Source organism: Schistocerca americana, chromosome 2 (assembly GCF_021461395.2).
Source record: "Schistocerca americana isolate TAMUIC-IGC-003095 chromosome 2, iqSchAmer2.1, whole genome shotgun sequence".
In the NCBI taxonomy this organism is placed as follows: Eukaryota; Metazoa; Arthropoda; class Insecta; order Orthoptera; family Acrididae; genus Schistocerca; species Schistocerca americana.
The window spans coordinates 211,251,235-211,270,049 of NC_060120.1; the positions used below are offsets into that span (position 1 = coordinate 211,251,235).

Genomic DNA, 18,815 nt, shown 5'->3' on the forward strand with positions numbered 1-18,815 from the left:
GTGGGCAGGATTTTATGTAAGACATTCTTCATCTCATAGCACAATGAGAGGTTGCTGAGACCCTGCTGAAGGATGTGGCTGAGCTTTTTACGGCTAGAGTGAAACTGAGTAATCAAAGTAGTGCTTTTTGGTAACTGGTTCACAGGTTTGCTGGTGTCAGAGGAGGAGATGGCGTGGGAGATCTGCTTATGGATGAGGTGGGTAGGATATTGCCTGTCAATAAAGGCTCTGTTAAGGCCATTGGTATATTTTGGGAACTCCAGCTTTCCCCTGCAGATGCAGTATCCATGGTGGTGAGACAGTAAGGAAGACTTTTTGACGTGGAACAGGTGTCAGCTGTCAAAGTGGAGGTATTGTAAGTGGTTGAAAGTATTTATGGAGCCATCTGAGAGGTGAAGATTTGACATCTAGGAGGATGGCTTACTGAGGTGTATCTTGTGAAGCAGATTTTGGAGTAGGTATTGATGTTGTGGAGGGACAAGCAAAGGTCGTCCATGGCATCAATGTAGATCAAGCAGTTGTCATCAGTGAATCTGAAACAAACCAGGGGTTAGGTTTTGACTAAATAGGAAGGATTCCTTCAGATGCCCCCTAACAAACTTGCATAGGCCATGCAAGTAACCATGGAAGTACCATAGATTTGTTTATTGATCTGGCCTTTGAAATTGAAATGACTGTGCATCAGGTTGGCTGTGAGGATTATGAAACAGGTGGTATGTTTGATATCAGGAAAGGTTTGTATACAAGGACATTGCACCCACAGTTACCAAGAAGGAGCCTGGTGGTAATGGGACAGGAACTATGGAGAGGCAGCAAAGGCAACTAGCAATGCCTTGAATGTGGAATGAGAGGCTACACACAACAGTTTGGATGTATTGGTCAGCTTCTCAACTCAATGAGCCATCATCTTAGATGTCGACCTTCATTCCTCATGTGGATCCATAAATACTTCTGTTCATATCAAGCTGACCAACCACTAACAGTACCTCAACTTTGATGACAATTGTCAGCTGTTTCACACCAACAAGTATCTTCCTTATAGCCTCACCACCCATCTGCAGTGGAAGGCAGAAATTGTCAATCGATAGCCTTACCACACCCTTTATTGATAGACAATATGCTATCCATTTCATCCATAAGAAGATCATCAATGCCACCTCCTCTGTCAGCAGTAAGTCTGTGAACCAGCCTCTGATCAGCACTCTTCTGATGATTCAGTATCAACCTCAATTTGTGAAGCTAAACCATATCCTTCCCCACAGCTTTGACTACCTCTTGTCATGCCCTGCGATGAAGGATATCCTACCCAAAATCCAACCCAAGTCACCCAAAGGAGTTTTCCACTGCCCACACACCCTACATAATATCACTGTCCAATGCTATTCCAATTGTGGTCCCAATCCAGCACCCCATGGGTCATTCCTTTGTGAATAGCCTAGGTGCAAGACTTGTCTCATACACCCACCCACCACCTTCCATAGCAGTCCAGTCACTGGTCTCTCCTGGCCAATAAAAGGTACGGCCATGTGTTAAAGTGGCCATTAATGCACAGCATTCTATGTGGACATGACAAGTAACCAACTGCCTACTCAGATGAATTGCCACCACCATACTATGGTAAATTGCAGACTTGACCAACCCAGTTGTTGGACATGTTGCTTTCCAAAACACAAATGACTTCAACAGCTGCTTCATTACACAGACCATTTGGATACCCCCTTCCACAACAAGTTTTTCTGAACTACACTGATGGGCATTGTCTCTATCTAGCATACCCTGCACTCTAACAGTCCTCCTGGCCTAAATGTCTGCTAATCTGTTACACACTGTCTCACCTTACCCTTTCCTTTTTGCCAAAGCACTTCTTCCCTGCCCAGATAATACACTCCTTTCTCCCATTACCCTACACATGTCAGACATTCTCTTACCCTTTCCTTGTATGCTCTATCCTCTGAACTCCTTTTGTCTTTTTGTGGAGTCACTGAGTTACCTCTCAAAAGACTTAGCTCACTCTATCCCACTATGCCCTACTTGCCTCATGCATCCTTCACTACACCAATTCTTCCCCCATCCACCTCTATCAGTCCAGGCAACTGCTTTCAATAATCGATAATCAATAATCAGTCTCACCACAGGAGTGTACATTTGGGTGAATGTGTATGTGAATGTGCATACTTTTGTTAGAAAAAGAGTGAGAGCTTGAAAGCTAGTGTCAATACTGTTTTCTGGAACATGTTTCTGTGCTTCACACATCAGTCCATTACAGGTGGTTGCCTTTCCCTTTTTTTCTTTACGTATTGTTCCATTTGGGAATTTCCATTTTCATTAATCAAATGCTTTTGGTAGGTCACAAAATATTCCAGCCATCTTAATTTTGTTGATGATTTTCAATACATTGGTAGCAAATGCAAATATGCATCTTATGCTGATAATCATTTCTGAAATCCAGACTGATTTTTGCTAATGATATTATGGTCAGTAAGGTGCTTAACAATCCTGGTATGCAGTAGTTTCACTAAAACCCTAGGAAAACTTATGAGTAGTGAGGTTGGCTGATACTAAGCAGTATCTGTCTTATCTCACTTCTTATACAGTGGTTTTAGAGCTGCACACTTAGGTCTTTCAGGGACTTCTGTTATCTCAATAAAAAGATTTTCATGTTTTTCCAAAATCCATAAATTCATAATAATTAATATTTTGTCATTTCGGACACCATGTACAATACGTGACAACAAATATTTTAACTCTGATCTTCTGTCACTGTTAGGCAGTTAACTATTCAAAAATAAATTTCTCAAGGATTAGTAGTTATTGTTAAATGATGAAAGAGAGAATTTTGTACCTTGTTCTTTAATTATTTATGAGCACTGCAGATATTAGCTTCCAACATGCTCTCAGTAAACTCTATGGTGATTGTGGCTGATATTTCATGTGTTGCAGTAATATTTCATTAAACCATGCTTTCATAAAATGGCAGCTAAATGCATAAACTGGAGCTTTCCAAAGGAGCTTCTAGCTAGTCTGACTAATGGAACAAAACTAATCTCTGATATTGTCTGCATCTTCACAGAGAGAAAGACATTTGAAAATCCAGAAAATCACTCCCTTGCTACAAATCACATAGGACAACATACTGGTACTTAATACACTCCCGGAAATTGAAATAAGAACACCGTGAATTCATTGTCCCAGGAAGGGGAAACTTTATTGACACATTCCTGGGGTCAGATACATCACATGATCACACTGACAGAACCACAGGCACATAGACACAGGCAACAGAGCATGCACAATGTCGGCACTAGTACAGTGTATATCCACCTTTTGCAGCAATGCAGGCTGCTATTCTCCCATGGAGACGATCGTAGAGATGCTGGATGTAGTCCTGTGGAACGGCTTGCCATGCCATTTCCACCTGGCGCCTCAGTTGGACCAGCGTTCGTGCTGGACATGCAGACCACGTGAGACGACGCTTCATCCAGTCCCAAACATGCTCAATGGGGGACAGATCCGGAGATCTTGCTGGCCAGGGTAGTTGACTTACACCTTCTAGAGCACGTTGGGTGGCACGGGATACATGCGGACGTGCATTGTCCTGTTGGCACAGCAAGTTCCCTTGCCGGTCTAGGAATGGTAGAACGATGGGTTCGATGACGGTTTGGATGTACCGTGCACTATTCAGTGTCCCCTCGACGATCACCAGTGGTGTACGGCCAGTGTAGGAGATCACCCCCCACACCATGATGCCGGGTGTTGGCCCTGTGTGCCTCGGTCGTATTCAGTCCTGATTGTGGCGCTCACCTGCACGGCGCCAAACACGCATACGACCATCATTGGCACAAAGGCAGAAGCGACTCTCATCGCTGAAGACGACACGTCTCCATTCGTCCCTCCATTCACGCCTGTCGCAACACCACTGGAGGCGGGCTGCACGATGTTGGGGCGTGAGCGGAAGATGGCCTAACGGTGTGTGGGACCATAGCCCAGCTTCATGGAGACGGTTGCTAATGGTCCTCGCCGATACCCCAGGAGCAACAGTGTCCCTAATTTGCTGGGAAGTGGCGGTGCGGTCCCCTACGGCACTGCGTAGGATCCTACGGTCTTGGCGTGCATCCGTGCGTCGCTGCGGTCCGGTCCCAGGTCGACGGGCACGTGCACCTTCCGCTGACCACTGGCGACAACATCGATGTACTGTGGAGACCTCATGCCCCACGTGTTGAGCAATTCGGCGGTACGTCCACCCGGCCTTCCGCATGCCCACTATACGCCCTCGCTCAAAGCCCGTCAACTGCACATACGGTTCACGTCCACGCTGTCGCGGCATGCTACCAGTGTTAAAGACTGCGATGGAGCTCCGTATGCCACGGCAAACTGGCTGACACTGACGGCGGCGGTGAACAAATGCTGCGCAGCTAGCGCCATTCGACGGCCAACACCGCGGTTCCTGGTGTGTCCGCTGTGCCGTGCGTGTGATCATTGCTTGTACAGCCCTCTCACAGTGTCCGGAGCAAGTATGGTGGGTCCGACACACCGGTGTCAATGTGTCCTTTTTTCCATTTCCAGGAGTGTATATACTCTGAGGAAAATGTACTTCCTACACTGGTGGCATTAAAATGAAACTGAATTGCTAAAAACTATTCCTTGCTTAAGTGATGATACAAAAATATGGCAAAGGATTTTATGTAATAGCTGCAGTAGTATTTTAATAATTTACTGGATATGTTATCAACTCCAGTAGAGTTTTTACTTTTCAGAGACTTAATGATTCTTTCAGTTTTCTATGTAGTGGCTGTTGTTACTTGGATCTGTTATATTATGCTAGATACACTGACTTGCAGAATGTTCATGGCTTCATTCATGGAGACCCGCAATCCTATATTCTGTTATGGTTAAAAATGTTTATTGTACATATCGGCAACTGTTTTTGAATCACGAAGAAGATGATCCTAATTTTTTGTTTGGATATTTTTTCTACAAACTGCCCTTTTCCTGTTTCCTTCTTTATCAAATTCCAGAAGAATCCTGGGCTGATGATACTGCATGCTGATAGCAGGTGGTTTGTGAGGAATGAAGAATAAAATTTGTCTCATGCAGATGATACAAGGAAATTGACTTAATCTTGTTTAAAAATGCTTCCAGTTGTTCAAATTTGGTGATTTAGGGAAGCTGAGAGAAGGTTCAGAATACCAGGACCATATCTTATGGCAGTTTCCTATTGCAAAGCTACTATACAAGGTGGTGCTGAGAACACCTCATGAGTCCACAGCTTTGCAAACATAGCTAATATTTCCGATAAAAAGTCTAAGTTGCAAAATATTTAAAATTTTACAGTGAAAATATATGAATTTTATAAATAAACGTGGTGAAACCTGCAATACAAATCATTGAATCTGTGTGTACAGCAATTACATCTGAGTTTTAATGGAAAACTTCTTGACTTTAAAAAAAGCATCTGACTCAGCACCGGACTAACTCTTATTACAGAAACTACAGTCATATGTGGTCTCCAGCAAAGTTTGTTACTGCGTTGAGGATTTCTTGGTACATAATGTGCAAAACATTAATGGAGAGTCATAAATAAACAGATGTAGTAACTAAATGTATGCCCTAAGGAAATGTGTTGGGAGCCTTGCTGTTCATGTTGTATAATAACAACGTGGTAGACAATGTTAACAGTAATGTCTAAGACTTGGTGCAGACCATACAGTTATTTATACCAATTACATTGTGATAAAATTTCTTTAAATGTTTCAGTGGAGTGGGACACATCAACCTCCAGACCTGCCCCAGGACCTTAACTAAACTTATCCTGCCCCCACATACTATGCCCGGAACCTACCTTTCAGTGATTCTATCTATCCCTTCCAATCCACTGTTCCACAAGATGAACAGCAAGGGTCCAAACACACTTTCTTAGGGCATAACTTTAGTTACTGCATCTGTTTGTTTATGACTCTCCATGGCAAGAACTCTCTGGTGTCAGTGCCCATTTCACATTCCTGTCCCATGTATCTACTGCCTCTCTCTCCCATACTCCTACCCCATTCAACTACTGCCTCTCCCTCCCAATCAGCAGCCATCTTTTGCCAACCCTCTCTCCTACCCCCTGTCTCCCTTCTGCTCTCATCCAGTCCATTGTGTTATTAATGAAAACCACTGCAGTTGTTGCTGAGGAGTGTGTGTGTGTGTGTGTGTGTGTGTATCTATTGCAGCTCAAAAAAGCTTAAAGCTAGCAATGTTCTCAGTCTTGTAACTCAACACCTCTATTGTTCAGAGGACTGTAACATTTACTCTTTAACTTAATTGAAATAGAGAAAATGCAGACAACAGCTGGAAGTGTATTGAACATTGTAGATGCAGTATGGAAATGAGTGCACATGGCATGACAAAATATGTGGACAAATACATGTAGTGGCCATAGGGTGTACTTCACTTCTGACAAACGTTAAAGAGTAACTTAGAGTGAAGCATTTAGTTCTCTCAACAGCACCTGTCTACTTCATTTCTGGGCATAGGCCCTATCACATGTATCTACATATATTTAGTGCAAAATAAAAGACAACTATTTGTTTGTGGTGACACCGTAATCCTGGAACATGTCATTCTTCATTGTAGGAACACATAACTGATCCTGAACTCTACACTGTGCTGTCAAAGCATGTCCATGTAGAAAATGCTGTCATCCAGAGAGGCATATGAAACACTGTGGTACCTTGCGTATATTCACTCATAGAGATAACTACAAGACTCGCAGCGTAATGCTTTGAGGTCAATGATGTGCAATGGCAATAGGAAATCTGAGTGGTTGTTTCTGTGAAGAAGCTACACAGCCAGTGTGGACAGTGCCCCAGTAAAAATACATCCACAGGACCTAAGCAAAACAAATTCTTTCTGAGCTATCTCAGGCACCAATATGTGTTGGTCATGAAAGTCTTTTTATGAAAAATAATCCAGCAATTCCATTCTTGAAGCCAAAGGAGATGAAGACTATGGCCACATGGGAAGATAGCTTGGGGTGTGATTAGCAATGAAGCAAGATGCTGTGAAAAGAGAAATTATGGCTGGAGATTCCTGGCTCTGTGACACATGTGCACATCTTCATCCAATCGCCTAACAGTTCAGTACAAGAATACAATGAGAAGGACTGGCTCCAAGGGTCAGAGAGGCAGGGTCTCTGTCACACAGATTAAGGCTGAAACTGAGTGCCAGATCTATAAACTTCTGTATACGATTTCATGCCCCTCACACAATGAAAGCCTGGTCCCATAAATAAAGCAGTTTCATGTAATAATACTTGATAGTGAATGTCACAGAATTATTGCAATGTCATATATGTATGTAACAAAGTACATGCCATTTAATTACATTGACAGAGATTCTGCTTATATAGTAATCCTAACTTAGTTATAAAATACTAAGCCCATAATATATTACTGTAAGACATGTAGCTGTAGTTTTCCAACATATTAACAACCATTTACTTACATTGACAGAGATTCTGCTTATATAGAAATCCTAACTTAGTTATAAAATACTAAGACCCTAATATATTACTGTAAGACATGTAGCTGTAGTTTTCCAACATACTAACATAACATAACTCAATAGCATCATGACTCTGTTGAGCCAAACATATGCAATTAAATTAGAAATTGGATTAATAAATGTAACGCAACCTGATGTAGTACCGAAGTATCAAAAAAAAAATCTTCATTTGTTACTTTTGTTACTAGCATATAGATTTCTTTTGTCAGGCTAAGTAATTTTTTGCAGTTTTCAGAGCTTCACAGTTGACTTGAGTGTCCAGACTATTGGCTAGAACTTGTCTTGTTAATGATAGCTTAAGTGTGTTTTCAATGGCAGACAGTCACAGAGAGCAATTTTTGTTGTGTGTACTTGTTGGAGCAGCTTCATCAGTCCTGAGTTCCAATATACAGAGTCTATGAGTGCTTGTGATGCCTGCAAGAAGTCTCATCTAAGGATAAAATTACAGCTGAATTCTGGTAAAACAACAAATTCAAAAGGCTGTGTTCCTATTGATACTTATTCTCACAACACAGGTATCTGTTGGCTGAACATATTTTCCAATTGCAACTATCAACAATGTCTTACAAATCTCAGAACATAACTATCTTCAGATGGCAATGATAAGTATCCAACATAACAGAAAATGAAATCCCAAGATTGACTAATGACTGGACGGGTTAGCTGCTAATGAAGAAATCAATGTGATTTCCCAACAAATTTGCATCTGTCATTCAGGAAGTATATTCATTTACAGTGGTCTTACCTCTCTAGTCACCTAGATTTCCCAACAAATTTGCATCTATCATTCATGAAGGATATTCTTTTATGGTGGTCTTACCTGTCTGGTCACCTTATTTAGTTTTCCTAATTTTGGCAGACCAGCAAGGGTATGGAACCTCTGTATGACGACAATAAATAAGCACATCACACTGGAGAACAACCTTGGCTACAGTATAGCAAAGGGTTCATCCTGCAGACTGGCTGTATTTGTGTGCGCTTGCCTAGTGTCCACAGAATAGCCCTTGTCTTATAATTGATAAGATGAAGTAAAGAAATTATGCTAAGTATGCTACATGCCAAATTAATAAAATAGACATATAACATTCCTAAAGTGATATTCATGTTTAAGAGATGTCATATACGTAATAAGGTATACATATTATTGTTATCTTTGTGCCAGTAAATAAGGTATAACAGGGAATTCAGGCCTCAGCATATGGAATATTACTAAACTAATATCAATGAAAATAATTAGTTTTCAATTTTTGAAAATGTAATGTCACTGGATAGACAAAAAATTTATTACCAAGCAGTGGCAGGAGAACACACACACACACACACACACACACACACACACACACATGGGAAGGTTAAAGAAATACGCAAGATTTCAGAGCCAGTGGCTCCTTCTTCTGGCAGAAGGGCTGAAGTTCCCAAGGAAGAGGGATGAAGGAAAAGGACTGGTGAGGTCTAGGGAATGGGGAGAGTTTAGAAAAATCACGCAGAACCTCAAGTCAGGAGAGACTTACCAGAAGCAGCAGGCACAACAAAAAGACTGTTACACATTGAACTTTAGGCCAAAGTCTTCTTCAGAAACAAAAACACACCCACATTCACACAAGCAAGCACACCTCACACTATTGCCAGAAGGCAACAGTTAGTTAATTACATGTTTCATGAATCTTTTGCATGATAGATTTTAATCATGTGGAATGAATCATTTTACATTCATATCACAAAGGAAAAATATATACAGATGTGAGTTAGTAATTCCTACGCACTACCTTTTACACATTATAATAATAGAATTCTTCTATGGAATAGTTTGTTATCAAATTTTACTTTTCTGTCAGACATTTTATATCACTGAGTAAGTAATCAAAAATGTTTGTTGCAGCATTGTGCACCACTTTTTGTGCTAAATACACCTTAATGTGTACTGACAAACATTATTTTTCCTTCTGATATTGTAATTGTGTGCAGCATTGTTCCTTTTGAACTGCAGTGGATTTGTTACAACAAACTTCATGAGAGAACAAATATACTGTGAAGCAGTCGACAAAATGCCCAACTCATTAAACAGATGTCTATGAGATGATCATGGGTGAGCACCACATATTATTCCAACAGCACATTTTTGTGCAATGCAGGCTTTCTTTCTCACAGATGAGTTACCCCAGAACATTATGCCATATGACATTATTGAATGAAAATATGGCAAATATGTCTGAAGATTTGCAATGATTCTAATTGCAGATGTGGCTGAACTAAGTTGTTTTAGGAGTTCCAAAACGTGTTTTTTCCAATTGAATTTCTCATCAACATGGAACTCTAAGAATTTTGAAGTTTCCACCCTATTGATTATATCCTCACCATGTATTACACTTATCATTGGTGTAGTACCTCCAGACGGGCAAAGTGAGACCATTCCCAGAAAACCAGTCAATGATAATTTTAATAACTTTGTTTACCATTTCTTCTGTTTCTGTACATTAGCTGGGATTGATTACAATATTAGTGTCATCTGCAAAAACAACTAATTCTACTTATTGTATACTAGATGGAAGATAGTTAACATATATGAGGAACAGTAGTGGACCTAATATTAGACCTTGGGGAGCCCCATAGGTGAATTCTCCCCAGTCAGAATTATGTCCATGGGCTATATTTCTTGAATTACTAAGTACAACTTTCTGCAGTCTTTTGGTTAGATATAACATTATCCATTGTTTGGCTATACTGTAAATCTCATAAAACATCGATTTATCTATGAGAATATGTGATCCCCACAGTCAAATGCCTTATAGAAGTCACTGAAAATACCAACCATCGCTATTTTATTATTTAATGCTTGTAAAATCTGGGAAGTGAACAGATAAATGGTATGCTCAATAGAGCAACCCATCTAAAGCCCATAAGGTGAATTGCTAAAGATACTACTGTTATTGAGATTAGGTATTATTCTACAATACATCATCTTCTCTTGTGCTGAATGAAAGCAGCAATCCAGAGTGGGGTGGGGAAGGGACAGGGATGACAGAGTACAGATGTGTGGAGAATAGCATGCTGTCTGGTCATGCATTCAGCAACTAGATGGTTGCAGGACAAGAGTGCCAGGTGGCACAATTCAGAAAAGCTATTGGTGGAGGGGAGGATCCAGATGGCTCAGCTTGTGAAGCAGGAACTGAAATCAAACATCTTATGTTCAGCTGCATATTGCACCAGCCACGGTGTGGTCCAGTCTGCTGTTGGCCTGTGGACATTCATACTGATGGACAGCTGGCTGGTAGTTGTACCAACATAAGAAGTTGTGTAATGATTGCAGCAGAGCTGGTACCCTGCTATCCCTCCCCCTTCCCTGCTCCACTCAGGATTGCTGTTTTCGTTCAATGGAACTGTTTCATTATGGCTGTTGATAGCAATTGTGTTCATGAGGTCTACTTGGATAAGTGAATATGCATGTGTTTTCTTTTCTGAAGAAGGCTTTAGTTTTTTTGTTGCGCCCATCTGCGACTTTACAGTGAGTAGCATTCTGTGCTTTTCATAATACTGTTGGTTTTCCAACTTGGACTTTCCATAGTTTAAACTAATATCTATGCAGATAGATCCTACATAGCTACAAATCTTCATAATATATTATACTGTGATTTGTCATACATTGTAAGTAATTACCATCTCATTTAATTACACAATTATTCAACAACATGTGAGAGTGAATTAGATTGTAAAATACAATTAAGTAAATACATTTTTAGAAACTATATGCAGCATCAGCATGTAATAGGATTAGTACTAAGTTACTACTTGAAAACTTTACACAATTACAGAATTTTGGTGCTCTATACCAACCGCAATGTGAGTTCAGGTTCCCTTTTTGTTTTATCATCTGTTAAATTTGCACAGAAGATACCGTCATGTTGATAATCTTCAGAAGAATTGACTAAGCATAGACTGATGTGTCTATTATGACAGGGGGATGGCAGAAGTTTTAGTCCACCCTGCCCTGGCAGACCTGTCACTAATCCACAGTTTGCATCAGTGCCAGGATTTTCACTCCCCGTCCAAGGAAGAAAATTTAAACTGTGAGCAACAAATTGAATGTTTTTATACTTTTTGAGCAGATTACATTTACATACTTACTACACTTATTCTGTATATTGAAAACATTTCATTAGCTAACCATTACAAGAACACAAGCAGAGCTGTGAGCAAGGTTCAGGCATCATCCTTCCAAAAACAATTTTCACACACACTCTTCATCCCTATTTGAGTACAAGAAGGAGATTTTCTTCTTTTTTATCAGGCAGAACAATCTGACAGCTTGTTTACAGACAGGAGGCAGGAAATGTAGATCTCCACAACTAAAAATATACTTAGTTTCATAAATGAACTAAATGTTTACATTCTGGGAAGAATAAATGTTCATTGAAAATAAGTCTCAATTAATACAATTACCAGTTTATTCATATAATTTTTAATTGTGTAGTAATTAATGAACAGCAGAAAGGAAGCTGTAAAAATTTATTTAATTTGTAGCTTTTCTGCTAATTATGCATGATGTAAATTGACATTTTGTTTGAGTATGATGGGACAGTGGCTATTGCTGGGAATAGTGTATCAATAGTAATTGTAGGTTCTGGTTGTAGTCTACAAAAGCAGTTTATAATAGCTGCTTATCTATGATAACATATATTTTAAATCATTTCACATCTCTGAGAGTACTCCCTGATTATAAAATAACATAACATGAAGTGCAAATTAAAAAGTGAATTCATCACTACAACATTTACATCATCAACTGAGATGCCACTTTGACTACAATATTAGATTCACATTTGGGAACACTATGACTCAAGTAATCATCCAGCCCTCCACATTTATGGTACCCAAATTTTCCCTAAATTGCTTAAGGCAAATGGCAGGCTGGTTCCTTTCCATTAGTTCCTTTGAAAAAGAATCTCTTTCCCCATCCTTCCTTATCTGAGCTTGTGCTTCATGCCTACAGAATTCACTGTCAACATATTATTAAATCTCTGATCTTCTTTAGTATTTGTTCCAAGAGTGTTTCATTTTTTCCTGTAGTGAACAGCTCTAGTTTCTGAATTTTTACTCATGTTAACAAAATAAGACAGGTTTTTAAAACATTCCCTTCTGAATAGCACCATATGTGGTTCTCATTACATTTCAGATGACATGCTGTCCATGAAAATATATGACAACATGCCAGCTTGTCATATCCAATTCACAAATTCATACGCTTATGTCATATGGTATTATTTTTTAGGGTAATTCTTCTGATTCAAAAAGGGTATTTTTGGCTCAAAAATGGGCTGTTTGAGCTATGTGTGGTGTAAGTTCAAAAACCTCTTGTCGACCCCTATTCAATAGTCTGGGAATTTTGACATTGCCCTCACAGTATATATTTTCTTTAATGTCGTTTGTTGTTAGCAATATTAGCTTATTCCCAAGAGTTAGCAGCTTTCACTCAGTTAATACTAGGTGGAAATCAAATCTGCATGTGGAATGCACTTCCTTGACTCTTGTGCAGAAAGGAGTGCAGTATTCTGCTGCCTCCATTTTCAATAAGCTACCACAAGAACTCAAAAATCTTAGCAGTAGCCCAAACACTTTTAAGTCCAAACTGAAGAGTTTCCTCATGGCTCACTCCTTCTATTCTGTCGAGGAGCTCCTGGAAGAGCTAAAAAATTAAGCAAATTCCAGTGTTACATTCTTGATTTTCTTTATTTAAACTAACGACTTGTCGCCTGAATATGTTTCTTATATTTCATTTTATCTGTTTCTACAATCTACAACTGAATATGTTTCTTATATTTCATTTCATCTGTTTCTACAATCGTGTTATAATTTCATGTATTGACTCGTTCCATGACCATGGAGACTTCTCCTTAATGTAGTCCCACGGAACAATAAATAAATAAATAAATAATATAAACAAATTAGGACCTTTAAGTGAGCAATCACATTATAATGTATATGCTTAAAACAATAACACAGGAAACAAGTTGTCCATCATAAGATACACGCAGATGTAAAAAGTAATGCTGTTGTTAATCCTAAAATTGGTTTGATTACTACATTACTTTACCAGTACCTCTTAGTGGTGGTAATATGCACTAACCTTCCTGCAATCTCTGAGCAAACATACCCAGTCTGTTACAGGAGGTCTATCATTTAATGAAGACTCTGAACCATGATTAACTTGATATTTTTCACATGTATAAAATATTCCCAGAGATTATAGAAGCTATAGGTACCAGGCAAAATCCTGGGTCTGACTGAGGATTGAACTTTGGACATTTGGATCTATAGTCTAACATTTTCTGACTTAAACACCAAGCCAAATGATCTGTTTCTCTTTGTTACTCAGTCAACAAAAATCTGTAGAATGTGTTTACAAAATAAAAGATTCCACATAGGTGCCAAAACTTGTCTGGGTAATAAAAGAGTAGTGTTTTCCAGAAAGTGGTGTCATAAAAATTATATTCAACTTGGTAATATCACCCTCAGCCATGCTACAAGAAACAATTACACTGTTCATAGCAGTTCTGTGTTCATACTCCAAAGAATGGCAGTTTCTTTAAGGAGTTAACATCACATACATGACACAAAAGATAAATACATTAGAAACTGAAACAGCTTTCCTCTGCTGTGTACTGCAATGAGTACTTTTTTAAATAAATAAAGTGAATTCCTAAAGCATTCTAACAACTTTCATGAAAATTAGCACAATATTAAAGAAATATTGTTGCAAAATAGGACAGTAAAAGGAGATTCTAACTAAGAATTGGAGAAGTCCTTAATTACATCTTACTGGTGATTGAAGAAACCAATCAGAGAAGATCCTATTGTCTAATCCAGATGTTCACCTCATGCAGCCGTTAGTATCAATAAGGTGAACATCTTGATGGATCACTTAATTAGGGACAAATATAGATGGGCTGCTCACCAATGCACAATGCAGATAGTGTGGTACCAGATGGTTATATTTTAACTGATGGTGTTCTGAGTGCTGCGGTACAGGTTGTATACATCACATGATGATGAAATGTCATAGGTGTGTTCACCAACTGGTGTGCTCATAAAGGATGCTGATAAAATAACAATCCACTTTCTGCCATCAGGTCAATATATGGTACTGTAAGCAGTCAGAATGTGGTTTGGGTGCAGGAAAAGAGGATGAACAATCAAACACATGATAATGGTGGTTCTAACATGTTTATTAGGATATCATCACAAGTTACAATATGTGTTCAGTGTGGTCTTCTGAGTCAGCAAAATGCTACATCCATAACATGCCATGGTTGACAACTGCTCACAGCATATGCAGTGTAATCAGAGTTATATGATATCATATGCTATTCTTCAGATCAGGAAGAGTTTGAATACATCCATGATAGACATGATCTGTCAACTAATCCCACAACCAGAAGCTAAACAGATTCAGGTCGGAAGATGTGGAAGGCTACACATCTTGAAACTGCTTAGAGATGATGTGGTCATTATCAAAGATTTCTCGAAGCAAATCTTCCACTTGTCAAGCAACATCTGGTGTCACCACATCTTGCATTAAAATAATAGTGTGGACACAAGTGCATTCATCTAAAGCTGGAATCACATGTTGCACCAGGAAGTCTTCATAATGTGTAGATGTCACTTTACACCTGACAGGCCTGTGACATGTCATCTTCTTAAAGAAAATGGAGTGAGAATGAAGAACCTTGTGAAACCCCACAACACAGTCACATAAGCTGAGTGCAGTGGATGTTCCTGCATAACATGTGGCAGAGTAGAACCCCTAATCCAACAGTTCTTTGGATTAATGGTACTGTGCAGAGTAAAATGTGCCTCATCCGTCCAAAGAATATTCCCCCGCCATATGTCATCCATTTCCATTATGCCAATAAATGAAAGGTCAAGGCATGGTGTTGTAGCCTATCTTGGGGCTTCATTTGGTGTGCATTCTGAATCTTGTAGGGATACCAGTGTAAAACATGCTGCAAAATTTTTCAAACTGTTGATCAGGAGAGAGGCAACTCCCAAGACACAGCTTGTGCACTGTTTTCAGAATTTGAGGCATGTGCTGCACAATTGGGTATAGCTATAGCAACTTCACCAACAACTGCCATGGGAATGGGCTGCCTCCCTCTCCATGCTGCACCACCTAATTCACCTGTTCCTTCAATTTCTTGATTGTATTCTTTAACTCATTTATTGATAAGGAGCCTCTATGCAGCTGTTTCTGTTGCCGATATTCACGCAATGCAGTGCTGCTATTGCTGCTATTCTGATAAAATAATTTTCCCAGCACTGTATGATCTTTCTTCTCAACAGCCATTGTGCCTGATATGGAAAACTTCAACCTTCTTCCCTCTACACTAGCAGTCACTTCACAAAAGAAATCAACGCACATCGCCAAGTGACAAACAGCATATTGACATCAAAACAGAAACATTTCACATTCTCTCCGCTTACAGTGCCATATTTTCACATGGTGGCAGAAAATGGAACTATTATTTTTTCAGCAGGGATTAATGAACATACCTATGGTGTTTCAGTATCCTGTGACATATGCAGCCCACACTGCAACACTTGGAACACTGTCAGTTTAATTATAACCAGCCGATATATCAAAGTCTGCTATAATGAGGGTTAAATGTATTATACAAAGGACAAAATGACTGGTTTCCAAATGATCATGTTGATAGGGGACTACAGATCTCTGCTTGTACATGAACAGCTAGCGAATCCCAGGCTCTGATTCAGAAGCACTTAACTTTGGGCTGTGTACAATCTCTATGGAGTCTGGCAGACAAGAGTACCTTGGCAGCCTCTGCTGCCATATACAGGTTCATAAGACAAGTGAGCTGATGGATTTCAGGTAATGGTGCAGGTCATGGAGGAAGTTCATTTACATCCATACCTCCACATTTCTATGCAAACTAGAGCAAAATAGACAATACCCAGGAAATCAGAAACCAAAATACTTCTACTACTTTTCATTTAAGTAAAATAAATTGTACAACTCTTAAGATTTAAAGACAGGTCAGTGGTCAATGGAACTGGAAGAGGAATACATAAGATAAAATGAGTTATCAGAAAAACAGTGAAGAAAATGAAGGCAAAATAGAGTTAAATGCAACAAATGAATGAAGATAATGAGACTATTCAGGGCATTAAATAAAAAAAGTCACCATGATTTCAGGATCAAAGAGGTAGATACGTAGAAGAATAGATAGATGGATAGATAGATAGATAGAGTTGAGTGAATGAGGCAAAAATACATAATTTAAGTATGAGAGTTCTTTGAAACTCGGATAGTATATCAATGCGATGGGCTTGATGGAACTTTCTGTTGGGTTTCATTCATCATTCTGATATATGCTTGCTTGCATTACAGTGAGCTATTGCAAAATGAGCCATTTCTTTATTACTTATTCTTTATTTGCTTCACTTCCTTGTTCATAATATCTACCAAGAATGAGTTCTGTAGCTTACTTTTTTTTTATTTGTACATATGATTTTTTTCTCATAACGTATGGAACATATATATTTACCTCAATCTTTCCTTCACGTCACCAGCTGTAGAATTTGAAATTTTTCTCACATCTCCCCAAAATGCATATATATTGTAGAGATGTAATGTACTGTAAAACTTTTCAGTGTCTAAGTCATTTAATATCTGAAGAATGCTTTTGTCTGATCCACGTTCCTTGCACAAGTTAAAAGCACTCTGCCAATCTGTAGGTGGTATTATGTTCACACAATATCGTGAACTGGGGCTCTCCGCTGAAAAGACTGCAAGAAATGTTTTACATTTAAACTGAATTATTGTAATACGTGAATATGCATATAAAAATTAACAATTTTTCTCTGATTAACAACTAATTTGATATAGTTCATACACACTGCAAATATTTATAAGAATTTATTTTAAACACTTACCATGCCAATACAAAATTCAGTGGCTTTTGCAAAAGATTTAAGATCTTTTGCTGTGTTTGGCTGAAGAAAATGACTTAAATTGTAATTGATGTAAAGTTCTTACACATATCACACATTCTTAACTAACAATTTTGAATGTAGTAAATTAAACTCATTGAGAGACAACACTTACCTTCACTAAGCACAGCTCTCAATCAAAATAATACATTCAGGGTGTTACAAAAAGGTACAGCCAAACTTTCAGGAAACATTCCTCACACACAAATAAAGAAAAGATGTTATGTGGACATGTGTCTGGAAACGCTTAATTTCCATGTTAGAGCTCATTTTAGTTTCGTCAGTATGTACTGTACTTCCTCGATTCACCACCAGTTGGCCCAGTTGAAGGAAGGTAATGTTGACTTCGGTGCTTGTGTTGACATGCGATTCACTGCTCTACAGTACTAGCATCAAGCACATCAGTACGTAGCATCAACAGGTTAGTGTTCATCATGAACGTGGTTTTGCAGTCAGTGCAATGTTTACAAATGCAGAGTTGTCAGATGCCCATTTGATGTATGGATTAGCACGGGGCAATAGCCGTGGCGCGGTACGTTTGTATTAAGACAGATTACCAGAACGAAGGTGTCCCGACGGAAGACGTTCGAAGCAATTGATCGGCATCTTAGGGAGCACGGAACATTCCAGCCTATGACTCACGACTTGGGAAGACCTAGAATGACGGGACACCTGCAATGGCCAAGGCAATTCTTTGTGCAGTTTACGATAACCCTAATGTCAGTGTCAGAGAAGTTGCTGCTGTACAAGGTAACTTTAACCACGTCACTGTATGGAGAGTGCTACAGGAGAACCAGTTGTTTCCATACCATGTACAGCATGTGCACGCACTATCAGTAGCTAATTGGCCTCCATGGGTACATTTCTGCGAATGGTTCATCCAACAATGTGTCAATCCTCATTTCAGTGCAAATGTTCTCTTTACGGATGAGGCTTCATTCCAACGTGATCAAATTGTAAATTTTCACAATCAGCATGTGTGGGCTGATGAGCATCCTCACGCAATTGTGCAATCATGTCATCAACACAGATTTTCTGTGAACGTTTGGGCAGGCATTGTTGGTGATGTCTTGATTGGCCCCATGTTCTTCAACCTACGCTCAGTGGAGCATGTTATCATGATTTCATATGGGATATTCTACCTGTGCTGCTAGAACATGTGCCTTTACAAGAACGACACAACATGTGGTTCAGGCACGATGGAGTTCCTACACATTTCAGTCGAAGTGTTCGTACGCTTCTCAACAACAGATTCGGTGACCGATGGA

At 39.2% G+C, this 18,815-nt stretch overlaps 1 protein-coding gene across 3 annotated transcripts in view; it reads right to left on the reverse strand.

Moving 5' to 3' along the window:
- The window catches only part of LOC124594815 (adhesion G-protein coupled receptor G6-like), a 189,264-nt gene that overhangs the window by 137,287 nt on the left and 33,162 nt on the right, over window positions 1-18,815 (reverse strand). For 2 of the 3 annotated variants that reach the window (XM_047133256.1, XM_047133257.1), the window contains exons 3-4: window positions 17,103-17,343; window positions 11,377-11,607 (exon numbers count right to left, since the gene is read on the reverse strand). In XM_047133256.1, coding sequence (XP_046989212.1) covers window positions 11,377-11,607; window positions 17,103-17,343 — 472 coding nt within the window. The remainder of the gene's footprint in view (window positions 1-11,376; window positions 11,608-17,102; window positions 17,344-18,815) is intronic. The other variant, XM_047133258.1, reaches the window with a different exon arrangement.